We start from the raw sequence: 22,952 nt of genomic DNA on the forward strand, positions 1-22,952 counted from the left end.
TGTCAAGTGGGGGTTATCCTAAATGCCCTCTAATGTTTGTTGATAGTGATTATGTCACTTCTGCTTGTTGTGTAACTTACTACCTGATTGGTTGTCTTTAGGCTGCTCTGCAGAGATTCTGGAGGTGAGACTGAGTCGATGCTTCTTAATGAGACGGTGCCACAATGGGTAATTGACATCACTGTGGATGTAAGTATCCCTCACTCCCACTTTACTCTTATTTTTTCTAAATCATTAAGAACTGCTTTAGATTGTATAATCTTAAACTTAAATAAATAAAAAACTAGACTGCCAAGTGGAGTCATCTTTCTGTTTCCCTGCAGTTCCAAAGTTGCAGAAGTATTGATAATTATTCTATATTTGTTTATATCTTTGTTGGTTTTTAAGTATAAAAAATAATATATGCTTATTAAAGGGAATAATAAATGAATAAAGTGAAACTCCCTTACCTTCCCCAATCACTCCTTCTTTTCCATTCACTTCTTGTCCTTCTCCTCAGAAATAGTAACTATTAATAGTTTAATTCATGACCTTTAGTACTGTTTTCTGTGCATACACAAGCATATATTATTTGTGCGTGTGTATACGTGTATATATATTATATATATATTTGTGTCTACAATTCATTTTATTTTGCACAAGATCTATTACTGCACAAGAACAATACTGTTCTGCAACTTGGTTGTGTGTGTTTTTTTTTTGTTTTTTTTTTTGGTTTTTTTTTTTGCTTAAAAAGTATATCTCTGACATCTTTTCATGTCATACATATGAATCATTCCTTTTAATGACTGCATAGTATTCCGTTGTGTAAATGTGCCATAATTTATTTAACTAGTCCCCTATTAGTGGACATTTAGGTTGTTTCCAATGTTTTCTATTACAAACAATGCTTCAGTGAACATCCTTGTACATATATCTTTGTATACTTTTTAGGATAAATTCCTAGAAGTGGAATTGCTGGATCAAAGGGTATGCACATTTTAAATTTTGATAGATATTGCCAAATTGTCCTCCACAAAGGCTATACCAGTTTACACTGTCACCAGCAGTGTATGAGTGCCCATTCCCCCATACCTTCACCAACGCTGGATACTTTTAAAATTTGCTTAAAGATAGGCAAATATTTTCTCATTGTTTTAACGTGGGTATTTCTTTTTTAGTATGTAATGAGGTTAAACATCTTTTCATATTGGCCATTTGTAGTTCTTCTGTGACCTGCCTGTTTGTATTCTTCATTCATTTTTCCTACTGAATTATTTGTCTTGTCTTATTGATGTATAGGAGTTTTTCATATGAGTACTAACCCTTTGACTATTGTGTCTCTTAATTAAATTGTTACTTTGTGATGCTTTTACCAGGCAAAAGGTTGTCATTTTTATATAATCAGATTGATCCTTTATGGTTATGAGTTCATGTCTTGACTAAGTATTTTCCATTCAAAAGAAGCAAAAGTACTCTGTTTTAGCATGGTTGTGATGTTTTTATGTCTACATATTTAATCTGTTAGAGTTTTGTTTTTTTTTTTTGATGTGAAGTAGGATGCTAACTTTCTCCAAAAGTTTAGCCAGTGTGCCAGCACAACTTAACTGAATAATCTGTCCTTTTCCTACTAATTCAAAATGCTATTCTTATCAAATACTAAATTTCTATATACACATGGGTCTGTTTCTAGACTCTCTTATATTCTTTTGATCTATTTTGTATATTCCTAAAGCCATATGAAAAGAGATTTAATCTCTAGAACTTTTAGAAAATTTATTTTCTGTCCCAGATATACCTCAAAGAACTAAAAGCCAGTGTGGCATCTGATGGATATGCTATGGTCTTCTCTAAATCCGAGCTCTCTATAAATCACTTCTTCCTTTGAGTGTGCAACTCACCTGGGATGCATTGCTGACTTTAGGCCTATGTCTTATTCCTGAGAGGAGACATCCAGACAGGATAGGACATGGAGGCTCGGAGAGATTTAATACCTAGAGAAAAGATGACCAGTTAATTTTATCCTTTAAGTATGTGGGTTACTTCCTGGTAGACCTCTAGGTGGCTGGCTGAAGTTTCCACTCTTGCTTAAAACCTCAGACCTCACTCTGATGTCAGAGGGAAAGAGAGAGGGAGGACCTGATTGGCCTTTTCAGTTGGATGTTGGGCCACACCAGCGTAGAGTGTATGGTTTTGCTCAAAGATGAAAGTTGTGGGGTTTCTCTCAAAAGACACTTAAGTTTTTGTTTGGACCTTGAGAGGGCAGCCCTAATAGTTTAATGTAGAACTGAGATTTTGGTTTGTATGGCTTAATAATTAAAATTTTAAAATTCTCACTTTAATACCTTGCATTGTCATTTGAGGAGAGCCATGCTGTAATTTCATATTGCCACTGACATTACATATAATTTGTCTTTGCATATCTTTTATTTCAAAACTAAATATACTTTTCTGATGTTTTCTCTAAAACTGGCAGATAATTCGATAGGTTACTATATATTTCCTGAGTCATTTTTAATTATAAAATAATGATTACTGTAAATCATGTTTTCCTGTTGACATCATTTTAGTTTACCAGCTAACAGAAACTATTATACCTTGTTTTACTTTTACTATTTCAGAAAAATATGCCCAAATTCAACAAAATTCCTTTCTACCTCCAACCTCATGCATCTTCGGGAGCAAAGACCCTAAAAAAGTAAGTAAATATAGTGTCATATGATACCTTGATCTAATTACCAGAGAGAATTCTTCTTTTGCTTTTATAGCAGAGTAGGTATGTTAACATTTTATACATTTATAATGTAAGAGCATTTTACAGGTTTATACATTTATCAAGTACCTACTGTGGTAGGTTGTAGATGTTCAAAAGTAAATAAGACATGGATTTTGCCTTTTACCTTAGTTCATAGTTTAGGATACAAACTATGTGTCCTGTGTATTATAACTATTTTTATTGTGGATACTTAGAAGTGATGAGTATAACCGAAAGAAGGGAATTTTTGGGTGGAGCTTTCTAGAAAAGCTTGAAGGATATGATATTTGAATTAGGCATGTGAGGATGGATAAAACTTCCAAAGTGAGGTATTGTAGGTCCAGGAAATGGTTTGAACAGGAATTTGGAAGTGGGCGCATATAGGAGATAGTGAAAACTAGTAAGGACTGGGGTAGCTGCAGCATAGGATGGAGATGGAAAGATTCTAGAGGTGAATGTCAGAAAGGATTTCAGAGGTTTCATTGATGCTATATTTGAATGCCAAGTCTTAGAGCATGCAGTAATACCACCATGATTTTGAGCTGATATAAGCTGAGGCCCAAGGTAGGGTCTCAAGTCAGGAAGAGCCAAGAGAATTGTAGTAGTTCAGGTATAGAATGCTAAACTGTGAACAGCATATCTATCCTAGCAAGTAAAGTCAGCAAGACTTTTTAAAACCTTTGTTACAGAAATTTTCAAACATATACAGAAAAGAAGATAGGAGAATGAACTCCTATCTTCAGTAATTAATAATCCGTGGCTAAATATTTTGCTTTGTCTGCTTCTGATTACCCTCCCACCTACTTGCCTACACATACACATATAGGACTATTTCAAAGCAAGTCTTCTATATCACTTGACTAATAAACTAAATTTAACTGACTAAATGTTCAAGATGACTTTCAGAGTTTGAGCCTAAGCTACCTGGTCTGACCATTATGGTTTTGACCATTAATTGACATCAGAAATATAGATGAAATAGGCTTGGGGATGAGGAAATTGATGAGTCTAGTCTTAGACATACAGAGTTTGCAGTACCTATGGGACATCCAACTGGAGCCACTTAGCCAGCTATTGGGTTCATGGGTCTAGAGTTAGGTGGAGACTCAAGGTTTCAACTGGGGCATCATCTGGTCACAGTTGAAGGCATGGCTGTAGGGAGGGAAGCCAGGGAGAAATGTGCACAGAGGGTATTCAAGCCTGGTAAGCCTTGGGGGCCACTTTCTCTTCCAGGAGCATTTAGTGTGCTCATGCTCTGGGAAAATCTTTAAAGGGAGTCATACCCAGCAAGCTGTTCTTTATGTATATGTAAATTTTAAGAATGTGTATTTAAATCTTGTTTAGTTTTACATAATGTGCTTCTTAGGAAGACACTATAAAAAATGTTGGTAATTCTAAAAATGGATTAAGGCCATGACCAAAAACATTTATTGGTTTATGTTTCTGTGGTATGTTCTATCTTTATCGTTAACACCAAAGAATATAGAAGAGATAATATCCGGTGAATTGAGTTCCCTGATGTCAAAATCTGCCCTTACGTTTTATAGAGATAGACTCTCTGCTAGTGACATGCTCCAAGTTCGGAAAGTAATGGAACATGTTTATGAAAAAATCATCAACTTGGATAATGAGTCTCAAACCACTAGCTCTTCTAATAATGAAAAACCAGGAGAACAGGAAAAAGAAGAGGATATTGCTGTGTTGGCTGAGGAGAAAATTGAACTTTTGTGCCAGGACCAGGTAAATGGACTTGAGGACCACAGCCCCATGTTCTCCCAGTGCCGGTGCCCAAAGAGTTACGTAGTGCGGTGTGATGGTGGTTCCCAAGTCTGTTGCCTCTGGGGGACTTCTGCTTGTAGACTCTGAGGAGCACTGCGTCTCTCCCATCTATTTGTGAGGCCCGTTCTGGAGGGGTTCTTCAACCAACCCTAAAGCATCTGTTTACCCTGGGGAGGTTTTCGGGAAAGGGACACAGATTTAAATGCACACACAGACAAATGTGGATGTGCTTGCTGGTGGCTCTTTGTTCTGACAAGAAAAAGACACATGATCGTCTTGATTTGCAGAGCAGCATCTGCCGTGTTAAAGATTGGAAGTGGAGGTGGGTGGAGAAGTGGTGGAGCTGTTTTAAGTCAAGATGCACTCAAGGCGTTTCTTCAGAGGAATGGCTGAAGATGGTGTTTCTGCACATCTCACTGTGCCCGGGTCATGCCTGCATGCATGGACGTGGTATCAGCAAGAGCAGGCCACCGGGCATGGGCGAGGAGAGAACAAGCTGGATCCCCTGATGACAGTCCCCGATTTAACAATAAAGGTCTTAGATATTAGCGACTTGACATTCTCTGTTATTTTTTGCTATTCAGGTTTTGGATCCAAATATGGACCTTCGAACAGTGAAACACTTCATATGGAAGAGTGGTGGTGACCTCACCCTCCATTACCGTCAGAAGTCCACGTGAAGGGTGGGCGAACGCTCCTGGGTATTCATTTACTGACCTTCCTCTATGGCCCCAAGAGTAGTCCTAGGAAGCCCACTGAGCCCCAACGGGAGCAAGACTTCTAACGGCCGATTTGGTATGGACCGAGATTCTCTTTCAATTGCAGTGACTAATTGAGATGTAATATAGAAACCAGTCTCCATGTGTAGATTAAGCTGTCCCTTGGGAGGCAGGGTGCAAGAGCAGAAGAACCCCGAGCAGACTGTCTTGGGAGATGTACAGAGAACTGACCACAGGCCAGCACAGACTTTGCTTCCTCCCTTTGTTTCAAAGGACCTTATCTTTGTTAGCAGTTGTTAGAGACACATCGGTAGGGCCCATCTGTCACTGTGTTTCAACTTTAAACCTACATGCTCTGTAGCTTTTCTAAGAGATTACATTCCATTCGTGCAGTACCTATGAAGGCTTTTCCAAGTTTGTCATTAAAAAACAAAAAACGTTATCACCATTTAAGACAGTTCTTTTTAATAGGAATTTGCCGTTGCACAATTCAAGAGCCAGCCCATTTCACAATAAATGATTATCATTGGGCTTGTTTTTAATATTGCATCTCAGATGTGTTCTTATAGAGAGATCTGTTGAAATTTCAGGTGCTGGATCATAACACTTGGCCCGCCAGGCCAGAGTATACCCAGCCCATACCCAGTGATGCTGCACACTCCCCACCCCCACCTAGTGCCCTGGACGGCGCCGCCACAGGGGCACGCGCCCATCCGCTCCTTCCTCCACTGTGTCCAGTGTTAGCACAGGCAGCGCCAGATGACACCACAGGTTCTAACTCTGGGTGAGAAGCATGACACCACCAAACTTAATGCCATGACATTTCTAAATTCATTTAGAAGCTACTTAAAATTCCTGGTGTCAGAATAAAAGGATATTATGGTGAGTTAATTTGATACTCATATCCTGGAAGTACACGTTTGGTTTTCCAATTTTATATGCAGGTTTCTGTTGCTACTGTGCCTATATCCAGATTTCCTTTTACTCTTCGAGCAGTCTAAAGCTTTCATAGAATCATTTGGATCTTGTACAGACTATAAGTTATTGGGGATAAATACTTCAACTTTTGGTGGAAGAAAAAAAACTTTGGATTCTCCCCAACGTCATTTGTATTCAGAATAGATCAGTGGTCCACCCCCATAAAACCACTTAAGACAAGCCTCATGTATGAAGCCAGAAGCACAAGTGCCTTCAGCGGGCAGTTTATTCCAGTCCAGTTGCCTCCCCAGCTTGTGTGTGGCCTGTCCCCACAACAGCAGGGACTGGGGAGGGGGTAGGGAAGGTTTTTCTTTTCTACATCTTCGCAGGTTCAGCTGGAAGCAGCTGATGGGCCTGGGTCCAGATCTATCTGAGATACTCCGTCTGCACAACTGTAGACAGGGCTCCCTCACTGCTGGTCAGCTGCCTTTGGAAAGTGGACCAGTCATTGCCTCTGGCACTTTGAAGATGCGAGCAAAGACATGCCACATTTCCAATGAGTCTTTCTCCCTCGTGCAGAAAGCAGCTGGCTTCTTTTTTAAATCCTTTCTATCTGTTGGATACGACAGTGCACTTTTGGTGCACATTTTTTAGCAATAGTTGTGAATTAATGGCAAACAAACAAACAAACAAAACCAGAATAGCTCATTTACCAGCCCTCGGTTGTGTTTGCACAAGGGGCCCTTGGGCTGCAGGACCGGGCTCTGTTGGGCAACTTCGCCCTGCGCGCAGAGCCTCGGGCAGCTGTGCGCCCTCCTGTCGTAGCTCTCTGACCCCAGCCCCAGCATGGTTGTACCTTTTTCCTTCCAGTCAAACCAGTAATAGTTTCCAGAAAACAGTCTGCAATGCCAAAAGGGTAAAAATCTGTATTTCACAGTTGTATAGAATAAAGGCTTTAGTTAAAATATTTCAAAGTGTAGTACACATTTATTTTTCACTTGTCATTTTCCTTCATAGCAGATTACAGAGAATGAAACTTCTGGTTTCACTTACCCTGGAAATAGTTAGCATGGATACCCATTTTAGCCCCCAGTTTAGGGTGAGGCGGGGTGTGAAAGTGAGGGAGGGAAGAACCAGGAGCCTTGGGCAAGGGCGAACTTTCAAGCAGGTGACCAGTCATGGGAGCTGCCTGCCTCAGCACTGCTGGGGTGATTCTGTTCTGCGTCCTGAATTCTTGTAGACCTGGGACTCCCAGACAATCCAGCAGTCAGGCTCCAGCGTGGACTTTGAACACAGCGCCTCCCTGTTCTGGTAGGCTTGGCAAGAGCTTGCTTTAAATGTAGTCTCAAGCCTAGAAACTTGAAGTGTTGGCTCCTTTAGGCCCACCCACTCCCCCACCCCAAGAGCTGATTGTCCTTATCCTATAGAATCTGTGAATTGCCTGTTAAGTGCAGACATTACAAATCAAGAGGTAAAGGTGGGAATTTTCAATGGGCAGAAACTGGAAAGACAAGGCCAAAGGCAGGTTTCATGGTAGCCATCAAGGAGTGGGGGAAAGGTGAGGGACCCTAGCCAAGGCAGAAGAGGACGCCAGGTATGAGGGGCTGGCCTTGGATGGAGCCCTCGTCTTCCTGCAGGAGGGCCTTTACCCACTCTTGCAAGCCCCTCATCCCCGCCTTGGGCTGGGAGTAGTGTGTCCGATGGACTGGCTTGGAGTCAGCATAAGATAGTGAACTTTAACTTGCAATTTTTATTCACCCCTGAGGCTGGCTGGCTGCATTGTACATTGCATTAAGAGATGGTTGTGTAAGTTTGGGAGCTGCCAGGAGTCACCACGGGGACTCCCAGGCCTGTGGGCTGTAAGCCCTGGAGAGGAAGAAGCATCGTGGTCCAAGCACAGGTGAGTCTCTGCTGAAGAACTTAGCGTTTCCAAGCCCTCTCTCCCAGGAGAGGTGGGCAGGTGCACTGCCTCTCTCCACCTGTCAATGGCATGTTAGTAGCCTGAGCACCTGCACGGCGGCACATTGGGATGAGGGCCCATGATGAAGTTAGTGGGACTTGGGGGTGCTTCCCAGTACAGATGGGGCTAAGCTGTGAGCTGTGCAGGGAGAGTCTGTGATTCAGCAAACATTCCGCACCAACCCCTTCCTCCCTCGTCTGTGTTCACATCTGATCGTATGTGAACCTTGTTGCCTTGGTAACCAGAGCAGGTGCAAGCACTGGCACTAAAGGTGAAGAGCCAACAGATGTCCTTCCCCCAGACGCGTGGCCTCCTCTTACTACCCACTGAGGCTCCATGCCCCACCCAAATAGCAAAGAATCCTTTCATCTTCTACCCCAGCTCCTGCAAACTTATTCAATCTGGGGTACTGCTCCCAGCTGATACCACCCCAAAAGCACTTGAGATTCTCAAACAAGTGCTCAAATCCCCAAAGCCAGTACCATTAGAATAAATGCTGGAGGGGAGAGGTGTCATCTCTTAGAGTGGACACAGCAGCCCCCACCAGCAGCAGTACCCACATGTCACTCTGAGCAGCGGCCTAGGGAGCTGAACACACCAGGCCATGTAATATGGCCCTAGCTGCCTCCCCACATGGGCCTTGTAAAATGCCATCAGTGGCCTTGTCACAGCCCGGGGTATTATTCCAAAGTAGAAAGCTGGGCCTGACTGGCCGCCCCCTCAGCCTCTGCCTCAAAATCTGGGCTCTCTGTACTTGCTGGCTCCTCAGCCTGAGCTTCAAGCAGCTCCGCAGACAGCCCATCTTCTGGTGAAGCTGTAGAGTTGAGGCTGTCAGGAAGAGTCAGCTGAGGCAGGTGGTCCGGTTGGGACTGGACACCTGGGCTATCCAGGAAAGAGACCTCAAACTCGGACCCAGACCACGTGGCCTCACCTGCAATACAGAGAGTGGGGCTGAGGAGGCCTTCAGAACCTTGGCCTGGGACAATAACCCCACTGACCCCCACAATTCCCACCCCAGATGTTCATGACAGATAGGAGATCTAGTGTACAGATGCCTTCATATGGCAACCTGAAGGCCACCCTAGAAGGCAGCCGAGGAACTCAAGGTAGCCTTCCCAACAACCCACGGTCCTTCCCAGAAGGCTTTAGAAGGTGCTGGCCGCTCACCACCACGCTCATGAGAACTGCTGCTGGAGCAGACATCCTCTGGCCCTGAGGCTGAGACAGCTGTGGAGGCCATCTCTGTGGAAGAGGGCAGGCTGGGCCAGACACTGGTGTTGCCGTTGTCCAAGAGGGAGATGCCTGACACATCCAGGAAGCCTGGAGAAAGGGGTACAATTGTTGCCAGCGCAGAACCTCTTCTTCTGGAAGGCCAGTGCCCTGAGGTCCCCCCGCCTTGTTCCTGGAGCCTCTGGCCCAGCTATGAAACTAATCCCCTCAGCCCAAGGTGAAGCTCCTACCCAACCCTAAAAAGGTTCCCCACTGCCTGTTTCTGAGGAAGAAAAGGGGCCTGGAGTTAGGTACCATGAGAAGAACACCATGGCAGAGGGTCTAGCCCCTGTTCTGGACCCAATTTGCTGTGGGAGCAGATCACCTCTCTCCTCTGGAATGCAGACCCCTCCCCCCCCATTCAAATATCCAGATAACTGAATTCTCTGCAACCACTCTGAGATAAGAAGGGCTGAGGCCCTCTTCAGCAACAGGGTTGCGGGTCCCTCAGCCACCTTTCCAGGGCTTGCTTACTACCTGGATCCATGACTCGCTGTACTGGAGGGGGAGGCTGAAGAGGTGTTTCCATGGAACGTGGCAGTGCCCCGTGGTCAACGCCTGGAGCACCATCATGGCTAGGACTCCCAGTCCCCGGAAGCTGTTCCTTCATGGAGGAGCCAGGGGCCTGCAACAGGGCCTAGGGGAGCCAGGGAAGAAGGAACAGGGGTGGGCAGTCGGGACAGTGCAGCTGACACTTGCCACGTGAACACTGCTCTGTCCCAAGGGGCAGCTTGGTGACCTGCCCCTTCTTCCACAGGGAAAGTGGAGTCGGGCCAGAGGGGCCTGGTGGCCTCCCCTGCAGGGCTGACATGAAGACAGAGCACTCGTCCTACTCTGCTGAGGTGCTCCAGGTGCCCACCATTGGGCCCCTTCAGTGACACACCTCATGGATGCCCTATTCAGACCCCAGGCACCAGCCCAATGCCCAGAGTCACTTGGGGGACCTGCTTTACAGCTATGAAGGCAGGGCTAGCACCCCCCTGCAGACTTGGCCATACCAACCAATCTGGAGCTTGACACCCAGAATAAGGTTCTGGCCACCTCTGAGCCTGCTTCCCACTCATGAAAAAGACAACTCATGCCTCACCCTCACCTGCAAACCCACGTGGCAGGAGGGCGCAGGAGGGCCAGAAGGTTTCACTGTCCCGGGGTGGGGTTCCCCTGTTCTGTTCCCACTGGGTCCAAGAAGCCAAAGGGCCTCCCAAGGGACAGGCCCCTAGTGAAGGTGGCCTCTGGAGTCCTCTCCCAGCTTGCAGGCCCTGCCCACATGAAGCTCCCCTCTGCCCCTGGCTGGTAGGTGGTCCCCACATACCTCCATGTAGTCACCCTGCCTGGAGTCTGTCTCTGTACCGGGAGGGTCAGGAAAGTCCTGGAGGATGGATCCGGGTGGCAGGCTACCAGGTGGCAGGGCACTGGGTGGCAGGGCACCGGGTGTTGGGGCACCGGGTGATGGAGTACCAGGTGGTAGGCCACCAGGTGGCTTCCGGTGGCAGCTGGGAGGCTGCGTTGGGATCCGGTGCAGATACCCGTAGCCGATACCACACCCCAGACTGCCAAAGGCCAGAAACATTCAATATAGGGGCTTCCCCCAGCCCTTCCTATCTCACCCCCCCCCACCTGCACCACGTCCCTTCCCCAATAATCAGCAGTGAGGGGCTGAATGGGCGCCTCCTGAGCTGATGGGCAGCCTTAGGACCCCTAGGCCCAGGGCCCAGCCCCCCACCCTCACCACTGGACTCTGGAGGTCCATGCCCGTCAGTCAGGGACCACCCAGGGCTCCACCCTGCAGCCCTCCAAGCCCCGGAAGTACCTGCCCTCTCCACCCCAGGCTGCGTTGGGAGTTACAGTCACCTCCCGGCAGGAGTCGGACTCAGAGTTATAAACCATCAGCTTCAAGGGCCTCCCCTCGTGGGACTCAATGAGTGTAAAGAAGTCTTCTGACTATGACAAACACACAGCGACTGAGCCCTGCTGCCAGCACTGGGACGGGAAACCTCAACAGAATGAGACACCTCCCACGGGCAGTACCCATCTCTCCACACCCAGCCAGGCAAGTCACAGGCTCCTCACCTCCTGGAGGATCTGATCTGAGCCAACCACATAGTCTGTGTAGGGGCGCAGGCCAGCAAGGGAGGCAGGTGAAAAGGGTTCCACATCCTGGGGAAAGAAAAAAACGATCTCTCACTCCTGGGGGGTGCAGAGTGGGGATGGATGGGGGAGGGAGCAGCCTCTCCAGGTGTTGAAGGACAAATCCTGTCCCCAAGTCAGGAGGCTCCCACTTCCTGCAGTTCCACAAAGTCCCCAGCAGAGGGCAGTATGATGGCACAGCTCCCACCCCAGAGCTCTGAAATCTGACCTGAGTTCCATTCCTGGCCCCACCAACTGCTAAAATGCGTGACTGGGAATAAAATACTTAACCTCTCAGCCTCAGGCTCCCCAAAATCAAAAGTAGGCTATGTAATACTTATGCATAAAAATCTGAGAAGAGTTTGTAAATATTATATGTGAAGAATGAAAACCAGGCCTTGGCCTACAGTCAATGGCACAGCTGTTACTACTGCAGGCATGTGGCTGGAGACCCTGGGGAAGGGCGGGAGGCGACAGTGAGTGGAACCAGGTACAAAGACCACTGTCTCACAGTCTCCAGGGAAATGTAAAGGGGTTTGTGTCATCACCCATTTCACTCAAGTACAAACTGAGGCAGCTAAAAGGTTGAGAGGTCTCCTGCTCGAAGTCAGCAACAGAGGAGGCGACAAACCGAATCAGCCCTTTCCAGCCCTGGACCCTCTCCTCCCACCAGGCTGGAGAAACAACACTGGAGAAGCTGGGCACATCAGCAAACAGACATGGCACGGGTGGATGCGTGACTATGAACAGACACTAACAGCGCTGTCTGTGACGACTCAAGTCACTGCAGTTGTTAAGGTTCAGATCCAGGGGCCCATCCACTGCCCAAAGGTACTTTCAGGGGACCTGCCCCATGCTACCGAGTATGCCAGAAAAAACTCAAGACTGATGATCACAGCCACATCCTAGCAGTACCACCACCTGTCCGGTAGGTGGTGTCGCCAGCTTTCAAAATTAGAAGCCAAGGTCTAGAGGGTATGCTAGTGCCCCAGGTCACAGGGCAAACCAGAGCAGGGCACTGTCCGCTAACAGGAAGCCTTTCTGGGACATGGCATAGGGCAGACCCTGGCTTCGGGAATGCTCTAATAAACAGGGGCTCTTGGCTCTCCCAGCTGCCCCTCATACACCCCACTTCCTGCCCCCAGCGGCCCCCCTCCCAAGTGACTAGCCCACCTTCCCAGTATGTTCACATTTGCCCCCAAAACTCACCAGCACATGCCACACGTGCTCGCTAGCCCTGCGGAAACTGCAGAAGCGTACGCTGGCACCCAGCAGGCCCTGGCCGCCCCACATGTTGCTAGGCACCACCTCCACCTCGCGCACTTTCATGGTCTTCATATTGAACACCTCCAGCTTGACAGGCTTCTCCACATTGGCCTTCAGCAGCGCCCGCAGCGTGTCATTCTCCTTGTTCTGCAGGGAATGCAGGGCTGATTCCTCAACCCCCCCTCACTCTCGGGCTGAGGCCTTTGGACAAATCTGGCCAGACACAGGGCCAGGGTCAACTACCTCAGTAGATGGCCTAGGGCAGTGGCTGGCCCAGTCCACAGGCCAGGCCTGAGCCTGCAGCCACTACAGCTCTCACTACCCTCAGCACAGCTAAGTCCTCCTCCTTCAGCTGGCCTGAAAACACCACAAGGATGCAAAGAGCCAGCTGGGTCCAGAGCCCAGCAGTGCTGCCATTGGCCAGAGTCCCATACCTTTCATGCTCCGAGAGGCAGTTCCGTTAGGCCTTGTGGCCAAGAGCGCATTTGCCTCTAGTTCACCCCAGAGAGCTCAGGAGCTAAGCTGGGCGGGGCCCCTGTGGGGCTGAGTACAGCACTGGAAGAAGAGAGATGGGGCTGGGCCTCCCTCCAGAAGGGGAGACAGGAACAGGGCCAGGGTCCTCAGTAGGACAGGAGACACAAAGCAAGGCAGAGGCACAATGGGGAGTCTCACCAGTCTCGAGTGCCCGATGGTGATGATGAAGTCAAAGTAGGGCTCCAGGCCAGCCTGCTGAGCTGGGGAGTTCTCCTGCACCTGTCCCAGGGCAGAGGCCCCATTAGTGTGCCAACTCTCTCACATGGCCCCCCTCAGTTTCAGCAACCACCCCGGCCCCCACCTCCCAGGTGGATGTGTGCACTGGCCTCCAGCCTCTCCAGGCCCAGCACCGCCCGAGCTTCACCAGGCCCACCCATGCTCTCTGAGGCCTTCTGGGCACAGATTTTGCTCTCGAGGAAAATGCTTCTTTCCTAATCACTATCCACTGATTGTACTTGCTGAGCCTCCTCCTGCCACAGTCTGGCGGACCTGGGGGCTATCAGTAGGCCACCTGGAGACAATGTGGGGCAGGCCTGAGGGGATGTTCCCCCAGAGGGCTAGGCTGGGGTGCTGGGAAGTCAAAGGTTTACCCTAAAGGTTGACACTGACAGGGAGGCCCCAGAGAGATGGCACCAGGGCTGGCCCAAAAAAGAGTAGGGAAGGCAGCCTGGGTCAGATCCCAGACCCTATGGTGACAGAGCCAGGCTCAGTCTAGCAGATGGGGGAGCTGCTGAAGAGACAGACCCCAGGCATAGGAATGAGCCCAAGTCAGAGAACAGGGCAAATCCGGCCTCATAATCTAGCTCCACTTGCGCCAGCCATGCCCAGCACAAGGGTACTCTCTGCATAGAACTCCAAAATCACTGTCGTTTCCAAAAGCATAGACATCAGGCCTTGCAGCCATGGTGGAACTCCCTCCCAAAGGCCCCATTTATAGAGCCTCAAAAACAATGTGGCCTTTATCCCCAGCTCTGACCCTGAAGGCAGGGCCCCAAACCCTTGGGCTTTTGGCTGTGAGCACTTGATGCCTGGCTGGTCAGGTATCAGTCAGGCACCAGCCCCAAGGGCACAGGGCTCACGAGGTCCCAGGTTCTGCCCGTTCCGGATGGCTCCGCAAGGGGGAGGCCCTACACCACCTGGTCCTCCAGTAAAGCGCACTGCTGAGTCTTTGGCCCAAGGCCAATTTGTCCTTGTAATTAGGACACTCTTCTGGCAGAGTCATCAACTGAGCCCTTCTTGCAACCTCCAGAAACTGCCATGGCTTCCAATGAGAGTGAGCCAGAAACCAACTCCAGCCCCAGCTGGTCTGGTCCTGAGGGTACTACAAGGGGAGCCCTGAGTCCTTCAGGGAAAAGCTGGGACAGCTCTCTAGGTGCTGGCTAATCAGAGACAGCTAGCAAGGAGTGCTTCTCTGGGTGCAGGCAACACTCCACTTCCTGAGGTCAGGCCCCCTGTTCCAGAGGCCAGTGCCACCAGGCTGTCTGCCCGCTACCCTTCCCAACATTGTGTCCACTGCTGTCCATCATTAGCGAGGTCCAGAGACCAGGCCCCCACTCCCCAGGCCTGCCCTCTCCAGCCTACCCTCCTCTCCTGGGGCCCTGTCAGGCTGTACTCCACACCCCTCACCCTGGGCCTTGTCATGGCCCTCCACAGTGGAATAATCTAGGGGCGGCCCATTGTACCCCAACTCTAGCAATAAGCAAGGCTCTTTGTCCAGCTCTCCCTAGGGGGCTCCCATGGCAGCCAACCCAGAAGTCCAACAAAGTGCTGCTTTCATAATAGCGCTCCCGCCACCCCCCATTCCCCATGAGGGAACCTAATGTGACTGACAGTGACAGCAGCTGCCACCCAGGGTGGCTGGTGCCAGGGAAGTGCACCACCTGCTTTCCCAATCAGTTAACCCCCTTACTAAGCCCAATGTACAGAGGAGGAAAAGTCCTCAGTTACTCAGTTATCTGACCCCAGAAAGTCCAAGCCAGAGCTTGCTTCTCACCACAGCCCTACGCCCCAGTGGAATCCTCCACTGTTCCAAGTCGCTGAGGGCAGAGGTTTCCCCCAGGTGCCCAGCACACAGCAGGAATGATAATATCTGTAAGGTGGCACGCTTGTTCTTCAGTTTTTGAAAATGGAAGCAGGTAATGTCATACCCCCAATACAAACCTCCTGATGCCTTGCCATCTCAGAATAAGATCCCAAAACCTCAGGACAAGAGGTAAGGTCCCAGGTATGGCCTCCCTGGTGGTGCAAGGGTTAAGATGCAACCTATGAAGCTATCCGCAGCCACTGCAGCACATTCGATTCCAGGCCAGGGAGCTACCCACATGGCACAGCAGACCTCTCCTGACTCGCCTTGCTGCTCCCCTCAGCAGTGTATTTCAGTCAGTCTGCCTGTTCTGCTCCCTACACACACACACACACACACACACACACACACACACACACACACCCGCACCAGCTCTTGTATGCATAAATAAATAAATCTTAAAAAAAAAAAAAGAGGTAAGGTCCCACCTCACTCTCGACCCCTTTCCTTCCACCGACCACCCTGTGCAATGCACAGGCCTCACTGTGCTTGCTTCTCAGACACAACAAGCACAGTCCCAACTCAGGACTTCCGCCTGCCCAGCAGACCCGCCCCACTCACGGCTGTGCTGTCCAGGCTTTCCCTCCTTCCCAGGGAATCCTCTCCCCACCTGTCTATCTAAAACAGTACCCACTCATCATTCTTTATCCTCCTCCCCTGCTGCAATGGTCTACCTAGCGAGGATTGCCACCTACCACTTTTTGTCTGTCTCTTTTCTCTCTCTGCTGGCATCCAGGTGTAAGCTCCACGGAACAGACTGATGTCTGTTCTGGTCATTGGTTTATGGCCCAAGCCTAGAACTCTGCTTGCCCGAGTCTGTGCTCAAATATGCCTGTTTTTGTGAATGATGCTCTCCAATCCCCACTTCTCCACACTGTCCCTCTAACTGACTCTTCTTCTCTTCCCACCTACTGTGGCCCTACCCCCTCCCTTCAGACAATATTCTCAGTTCCTTCTGGCTGCAGGCACCGCAGTCCACCTTTTCTGGCCTGTGATGATCTCACCATGATGCCTGCTAGGAAAGGCTCCTCACCAAGCACAAATCCTGTCAACTCTGGTCCTTGGAGCCATCCTGGTCTCCCTTTTAGGAAATCCCTTCTTTAGCCCTCCCCCTGGAGTTGATGACAGAACCTTCCATCACAAACAGAGCCCACTCTGGGCCTCCCTGGTGGCGCAAGGGGTTAAGCACAGCACTATGAGGCAATTGGCAGCCTCTGCAGCACGAGTTCGATCCCCAGCCGGCCAGGGAACAACCCACATGGCGCAGCAGACCTCTCCTGTCTCGCCTTCTGCTACCCTTTGCAGTGTGCTTCGGTCATTCTGCCTGTTCTGTTCCCCGCTCTGTCTCTGGTGAATCCTCTCACCTCCCATACCTTTGGCCTGTACCCCCAGTTCTTGTATGCATAAATAAATCTTTAAAAAAAAAAAAAAAGAGCCCACTCAACAGCGAGGCACCAAAATGACAAGCTTGCCTACCTACACCCACCTCTGCACCCATCCACGTTGCACAAGGAAGAAGGGGATCCCATCCCACTGTGTACCCTGATGGGTGACCCTCCTGCCCCCCTCACCCACCCAACAGCCCCTCCCTCTCCACAGCACAAATCTCCACCCCAAATCTCCATCTGGCTATGGACCCCTCTCCTCACTTTCAGGCTACAGGAAGCCCACTCTGTCTCCACTTTCCCCAAGACAGCTCATCCGGACCTCGTGGCTCCACGGAAAAGTCATTCTCTCCTCAGGTCCTCCCTGCAACGTTCACCTGGGCCAATCCCTGCCACAAACGCGCTTCCCTCGCCTTCTGCGCCATTCTCCGGCTCTCCCGCTCCCCACCCTCCCTGGCAGGTTGGCACCCGAGCAAGTCTCTCCAACCCTGTGACAGGCCAGCGCGCCGCACAGAGGTTACCCCGACCCGCAGGGCCCCAGGGCGGGGACGGCCGGGGCCTCGGCATCGCCGGCTCAGGCTCAGGCCCAGCAGGAGCGCAGCACACGGCAGGAGCCTCCTAAGTGCACGACCGCCTCCGCCCTGACCTGCTGCATCCCTCACCCAGGACAAGTGCAGATCCGGGGCGGCGCGGCGGACCAGGAACCGCTCCGGCTTCCTGCACAGCTGGCACCTGGGGGTGGGGTGCCACCCCCACCCCCACCCTCACCCCGCGCTGGGGTGGGCTGCGCCGGGCCCGCGAGGCCGCGGAGGGGCTGGGGCCAGGGGCGCCGCGGAGCCGCCCCTCAGAGGCGACTCCCAGCGCGCAGGGGCCCAACCTCCCCCCGAGCAGCCGCCCAGAGGCCGGGACCTCGCCGCGGCCGCCCGCGGGCCAGCGATGCCCGCCCAGTCCTCGGCGCCGCGGGGCGACTCACTCCGTGCAGGTGGAAGCCCTCGGTGCCGCCCGCCGGCTGCTCGGCGCTGGCGCCCAGGCCCATGGCAGCCGCTCCTCTCCGCTCCGGCGGCGGCGCCGGCGTCCAGAACCGCGGCGCAGACCCCGCGGGCCGACCGGACCCGGCGCCACCAGCGCGGACTCCCTCTCTCGGCGCTTGATTACCAACGCCTTGTCACGTGGGCGCCTTTCTCTGACGTCCTTAGCAACCTGCCCGCAGCTCCGTTTCCAAGGACGCGCGCGCCTCTGACTTCCGGCCGCGAGAGGCGTGCCCAGGGTCCGGAGCCTGGAATACAGTTCCGCGCGGCACCACCGGATCCGGACTCGGAGCCGCGGCCAAGAAGATGAGCAGCAGTGACTCCTCTCTCATGGTGCGTGGTCCGGGCTGTCTGGCCGCCCCTTCTGACCCGTACCAGGACTCCCTCCCGCCCCCTGCCGCTCTCCTGTCGCCTCTCTGACCGCTCCTGCTGTTGCCTCTACCAGCCTTTCATTGTCCCCAGCTGCTACAGGTGGTCCTGGCTCTTTCTCGCCTCACTCTTCCTGGAGAATGCATATCCTCCAGTTTTCTCTTTGCACCCCGAGCCCCAAATCAGCATCCCAGATCTGACCCCAAGCGCTCCCAAACAATGCATCCCAAACCCATAGCCATCTGATCTTCCCCTACCGTCTGTGCCTCTTCTGTGTCCCCCACCTCAGAAGATGCCACCACCACTTGATCCTCCAGCCTTAATTGGTCCTCCAGCCTTAATTCTCCAGCCCAATCTCCTGATCATATCAGCAAGAAATGTCAGCTCCTAAGTGTTTCCTGAAATCACCCACTTCTTTTTATCACATTTCCCCCCAGGCACCCGCAACAGTTTCTCTCCTGACTGGTTTATCTGCTCCCGCTCTCTTCACCAACAGTTCCCCTACCACCACCACCTACACACACACACACACACACACACAAACACACACACACACAAACACACACACACACAAACACACACACATACACATACGCAGCCAGAGTGGCTTTTGCAAAAACACACATCTGAACACCTCCCTCCCCTGCTTGAAACCATTCCAACTGCTTCCTTTTACCCTTCAGATGGTGTCTGCACCCTTTCATATGGCCCACAAGGCTGTTTACAATCCAACCACATATGATCCCAACCCCAACACCCACAAACCTTAGGGGAAGTGAGACTATACTTTGAAATCTCAGCCCCCACCACTACTGGGTGACCTTTGTCAAGCTATATAGTTCCCATGAGCTGTTCAGCTTCCTTGACTGTGCGTACAGAGAAGATGATGCATAAGATAGTGGATGCCAAACCCTTGACATAGTTCCCAAGAGGTGGTTAGCCCATAATAACTTGTAACCTTAGTGGTATAATATTGCTTACCGGTGTTCTCTCTTTACCTTTCCCTTTCTACTACAAAGTCTGAGTTGCAATGCCCACACACTTGAGCCAGAATCTGTGGATAATCCCAAAACAGTCACCACCAAACTCCTTCCTGGAGAAATAACCTTGGACTAGAGTGGGGCTCCAAAGAACACTTTAAGGCTGCATGTTCACTTTCTCATCCCTTTCCAGAAATGAGGGTGATCAGGGCATGGAGGCTGGGGGAGTGGGTCGGAGAAGGGACTGTGGTCATTGCTACCGGGTCTTCCTCCATGCAGGCTGGGATCATTTACTACAGCCACGAAAAGTACTTTCGCCATGTGCAGCAGGCTGCAACTGTGGGCCTGGAGAAATTCAGCAATGACCCCGTGCTGCATTTTTTCAAAGCCTATGGAGTCCTCAGGGAAGGTAGGGACTCATCCTTGTTGCCACAAACTGGCACTGTACTCTGGCTCCACCAGCAGGCCTCCGCTTCGTGGCTTCATTGGTATCCTCAGTAGCTACATTCCCAGGTAAACCCACAGAAACCTGTGTAATCAGTGTCTACTTGATCTTTGAGACCTCAGCGAGCTCTCTACCTTTCCTCTGTGCCTTCAGTTCCCTATCTTTAAAATGAAAGGCAGGGCCTCCCTGGTGGCACAGGCGGTTGAGTGCTGCACTGTGAAGCTGTCCACAGCTCTGCAGCCCGGGTTCAATCCCAGCCGGCCAGGGAGCAACCCACATGGTGCAGCAGACCTCTCCTGTCTCTCCAGCTGCTCCCCTCAACAGTGTAATTTGTCAGTCTGCCTGTTCTGTTCCCCACTCTGCCTCTGGTGAATCCCTCCTGCACATCTGACCTGTACCCCGGTTCTTGTATAAATAAATAAATCTTTAATAAATAAATAAATAAATAATAAAATGAGGGGCAGAGAGATAGCTGTATGATTATTGAATTAATCCCAGGCTTGGAAGCTGAGAGCCTATAGTGCAGGAAAAAGAGGAGGAGGTAGATGTGGGTCCAGAATGGTGCAGGATCACGGAGAGGGTTGGGGCCCCTGAAGTTGCTGACTTGCTGGCATTCAGAAGGTGGTCCCAGGCGGGCTTAAAGGGGTAAATGTAATTGGTGTCTCTTAAACAGCAAGCTGGGGATCTCAGAAGCCTGAGGTCCTTCTCCGGAACTGAGCCACAGTCAAAAAATTCCAGCCTCAAAGGTATCCCTACAAGTGCTAATAGGTACATCTCTCAGCTCCATGCCTTCCAACCCCTGGAACCTGGACTATGGCACCAGCAGCCCTTTCAGGGGCTTTAGTCTTCAATGAACTTGGGCCATTCAGGATCTTTGGGCCTGTTAGTCCTCTGATTCTGGGTAAAGCCAGGTGGTGTTCAGCCTTGGGTCACCCTGAGAAAGGTCCCCATGTGACTGCCCTCTGGGCCTGGAGCCAAAAGCATAACCACCTGGGCCTTCTTTGTAGAGCACATCCAGGATGCCATCAGCAACCTGGAGAGCATCCGGAATCACCCAGAAGTGACCCTGTGTTCCATCATGGCGCTCATTTATGCTCATAGGTGCTGTGAAACCATTGGTGAGTACAGTCATGCTCAGCGAGGTCTAGCCAGCTGGGGAAGGAGCCCATGCTCTACACACAGCCCATCAAGGGCTGCTAAGGAGGTGTGTGCATGGGTGACTGCAGATGCTCTTGGCCAGTGAGGAATGCCTGCTGTTCCCCTCTAACCCCTCACCCCAACCCAGACCTAGTGAAGACCCCATGCTTGGGCCCAATTGAGTGGGAGCCGTGGTGAGAACATGACAGTGGAAGGAGTCTTCCGGATCCCTGCTTTCCTTTGCCAAGATCTTATTGGGAAAAGTTAGTCTGATATATGTTCTACCCCTCCTCTCTACCTCTCTAGATTCAGAGATAGATTCCAAGAGACTACAAACTGCTACTTCCCCACCAGTCGTGTGGGCCTGAGGCTGGGGATTCAGGCTTGGTCTGTCTCAGCACACTGCTGGGCACAAAAGAGAAAAGATAAATCTCAGGCAGTAAACCTGGGTCCAGGCCTGGGCAGCTCCTGTGACATCCCAGCGGCCACTGTGGTTGGTTTCCAGGCCCTGGATTGGGGTCTAGTCAGCTGCAAGTATTGAGGGAGGCTCAGAATATACAAAGGTGCCTCCCTGGGTCCCCAATGCCCGCTGCAGGACCAGGCAGACCTCCTCACCCTGAAATAAAGATGTACTCGGATTTACAGACCAAGAAGCCATTCAGGAGCTCGAGAGCAGCCTGAAGGAAATCCGCAAGACAGCTAGCGGGTCTGCACTGTACTACGCTGGCCTCTTCCTCTGGCTCATGGGACGCCATGACAAGGCCAAGGAATACATCGACCGTATGCTGAAGGTCTCCAGCAACTTCAGAGAGGTAACTTCCTCTGACATCTTGGGGAAAACAGCTACAGAAGCATCAGCTTGCACACGCACCACAGCTCGGCACCTGTTCCCCCGCAGAGGGCCTAGGACTGGGGTGGGCCACACCCAGTCACTGAGGAGACCCCAGAGTAAAGTCAACCAGCAATGGCAAGACAGGCAAGGGTGCTGTAGCGAAGGGTAAGAGAGCTGTGGGGTCATGGGTGGCAGGGGCAGGGCCAGGGGTTTGGGGGGTGGCCCTGACCCCGGCCTGGAAAGTCTGAGGGCCTTCTACAGGAGGATCCTGCTAGACTGAGCTTTAAAGATTAGTGGTAGTTAATCAGGTGAAGGATTGGGGCATTCCAGGCAAAGAGACAATGGGAGCAAAGACCTGGCAGTGGGAAAGAGAGTAGGGCTGCCCTGGGACCTGTCAGATTCTGGAGTGTGGCGTGACTAAGGGGGGGACATGAGGCAAGAGGAGCAGGCTGCCCCCAGGCCTTGCAGGACTGAGGACTTCATCTTTTGTCTTGTTCTCATGCTAGGGCTACGTGCTCAGAGGCTGGGTGGATCTCACCTCAGATAAACCCCACACTGTGAAGAAAGCCATCAAGTACCTGGAACAAGGAATTCAGGACAACAAAGATGTGCTGGGGCTGATGGGCAAGGTGGGCAGAGAGGGAGGGAGTGGGAGTATCCCTGACAGGCTCCTGGAGCCAGAGACCAGCTGGGTGAGCCGAGGCCAGACCCTCCATCTGCAGGCCCCTCACCTCCAGGTCTCACACTCGTTGCCGCGCCTGTCACTTCTGTCTGCTGAGGGGCCCTCTCAGAGTCTGTCCTCCTTTGACTCAGGCTTTTATGCTTTGCCTTTTGGTTTCACTCCCTCATTCACTGCCCCTTTTCTCTGCACCTTTCTCTCACTTATCCTCTTCTCACATAAATTCATTCGTTGGAGGTGAGGAGAAGGAGGTATGCTACCTGTTTTGTACTTTCTGAGCTTAATTACTGATTTTTTTGTTCTTATGTAGCTCTCATTGAATCAATCTATAAGAGAAAAACTATCCTCCTATTCACTTCTGGTGATATAGATCTGACAACGTGACTATATACTCATTTAAAAAACGCAAGTCTGAAAAAGTCTGAAAAGGTTGAAAGATGAGTGAAAATGCCCCTTGTAGCCCTGTCATGCCCAAACAACTCATGTTGGCATCTTAATGTCTCCCCATCTTTTTTCTACGTGTGGGTTCGGGTGTGCCTTAGTTTTCTGGAAAGCAGACGCCTCAGAAGTGGTCATGCAGGAGGCTCACCAGGGAGTGCCTTTCGACCAGCCCCCATGAGGAAAGTGAAAGTGGGTAGAGGGTGAAGTTGGATGGTGAAGCCAGCACAGCAAAGGCCTCAGCCAACTCAAAGGCAATCCTGGAGCTGG

General features: G+C 50.9%; 3 protein-coding genes across 7 annotated transcripts in view; 2 read left to right on the plus strand and 1 right to left on the minus strand.

Annotated features, from left to right (window-relative positions):
• WDR48 (WD repeat domain 48) overlaps positions 1–7,117 on the plus strand; it is a 40,895-nt gene extending 33,778 nt beyond the window's left edge. The window contains exons 16-20 of one of the 2 annotated variants that reach the window (XM_054693193.1): positions 102–189; positions 934–969; positions 2,601–2,677; positions 4,282–4,474; positions 5,098–7,117. In XM_054693193.1, the coding sequence (XP_054549168.1) occupies positions 102–189; positions 934–969; positions 2,601–2,677; positions 4,282–4,474; positions 5,098–5,193 (490 nt within the window). In that variant the 3' untranslated portion in view covers positions 5,194–7,117. The remainder of the gene's footprint in view (positions 1–101; positions 190–933; positions 970–2,600; positions 2,678–4,281; positions 4,475–5,097) is intronic. The other variant, XM_037526658.2, reaches the window with a different exon arrangement.
• GORASP1 (golgi reassembly stacking protein 1) lies at positions 4,656–17,833 on the minus strand. The gene is made up of 9 exons (XM_037526664.2): positions 17,748–17,833; positions 13,445–13,525; positions 12,716–12,919; positions 11,450–11,536; positions 11,190–11,320; positions 10,692–10,929; positions 9,857–10,016; positions 9,278–9,430; positions 4,656–9,041 (listed from the first exon to the last, which is right to left on the minus strand). Exons 1-9 carry the CDS (start codon positions 17,808–17,810, stop codon positions 8,791–8,793), a joined length of 1,368 nt encoding a protein of 455 aa, XP_037382561.1. The 5' UTR covers positions 17,811–17,833; the 3' UTR covers positions 4,656–8,790.
• Positions 17,834–18,014: 181 nt separating this feature from the next.
• TTC21A (tetratricopeptide repeat domain 21A) overlaps positions 18,015–22,952 on the plus strand; it is a 36,037-nt gene continuing 31,099 nt past the window's right edge. For all 4 annotated transcript variants that reach the window (XM_037526674.2, XM_054693216.1, XM_037526670.2 and 1 more), the window contains exons 1-5: positions 18,015–18,135; positions 19,431–19,560; positions 20,604–20,714; positions 21,379–21,545; positions 22,072–22,194. In XM_037526674.2, the coding sequence (XP_037382571.1) occupies positions 18,109–18,135; positions 19,431–19,560; positions 20,604–20,714; positions 21,379–21,545; positions 22,072–22,194 (558 nt within the window). In that variant the 5' untranslated portion in view covers positions 18,015–18,108. The remainder of the gene's footprint in view (positions 18,136–19,430; positions 19,561–20,603; positions 20,715–21,378; positions 21,546–22,071; positions 22,195–22,952) is intronic.

Source organism: Talpa occidentalis, unplaced genomic scaffold (assembly GCF_014898055.3).
Source record: "Talpa occidentalis isolate TD23 unplaced genomic scaffold, MPIMG_talOcc4v2.1 talOcc4.10, whole genome shotgun sequence".
Taxonomy (NCBI): domain Eukaryota; kingdom Metazoa; phylum Chordata; class Mammalia; order Eulipotyphla; family Talpidae; genus Talpa; species Talpa occidentalis.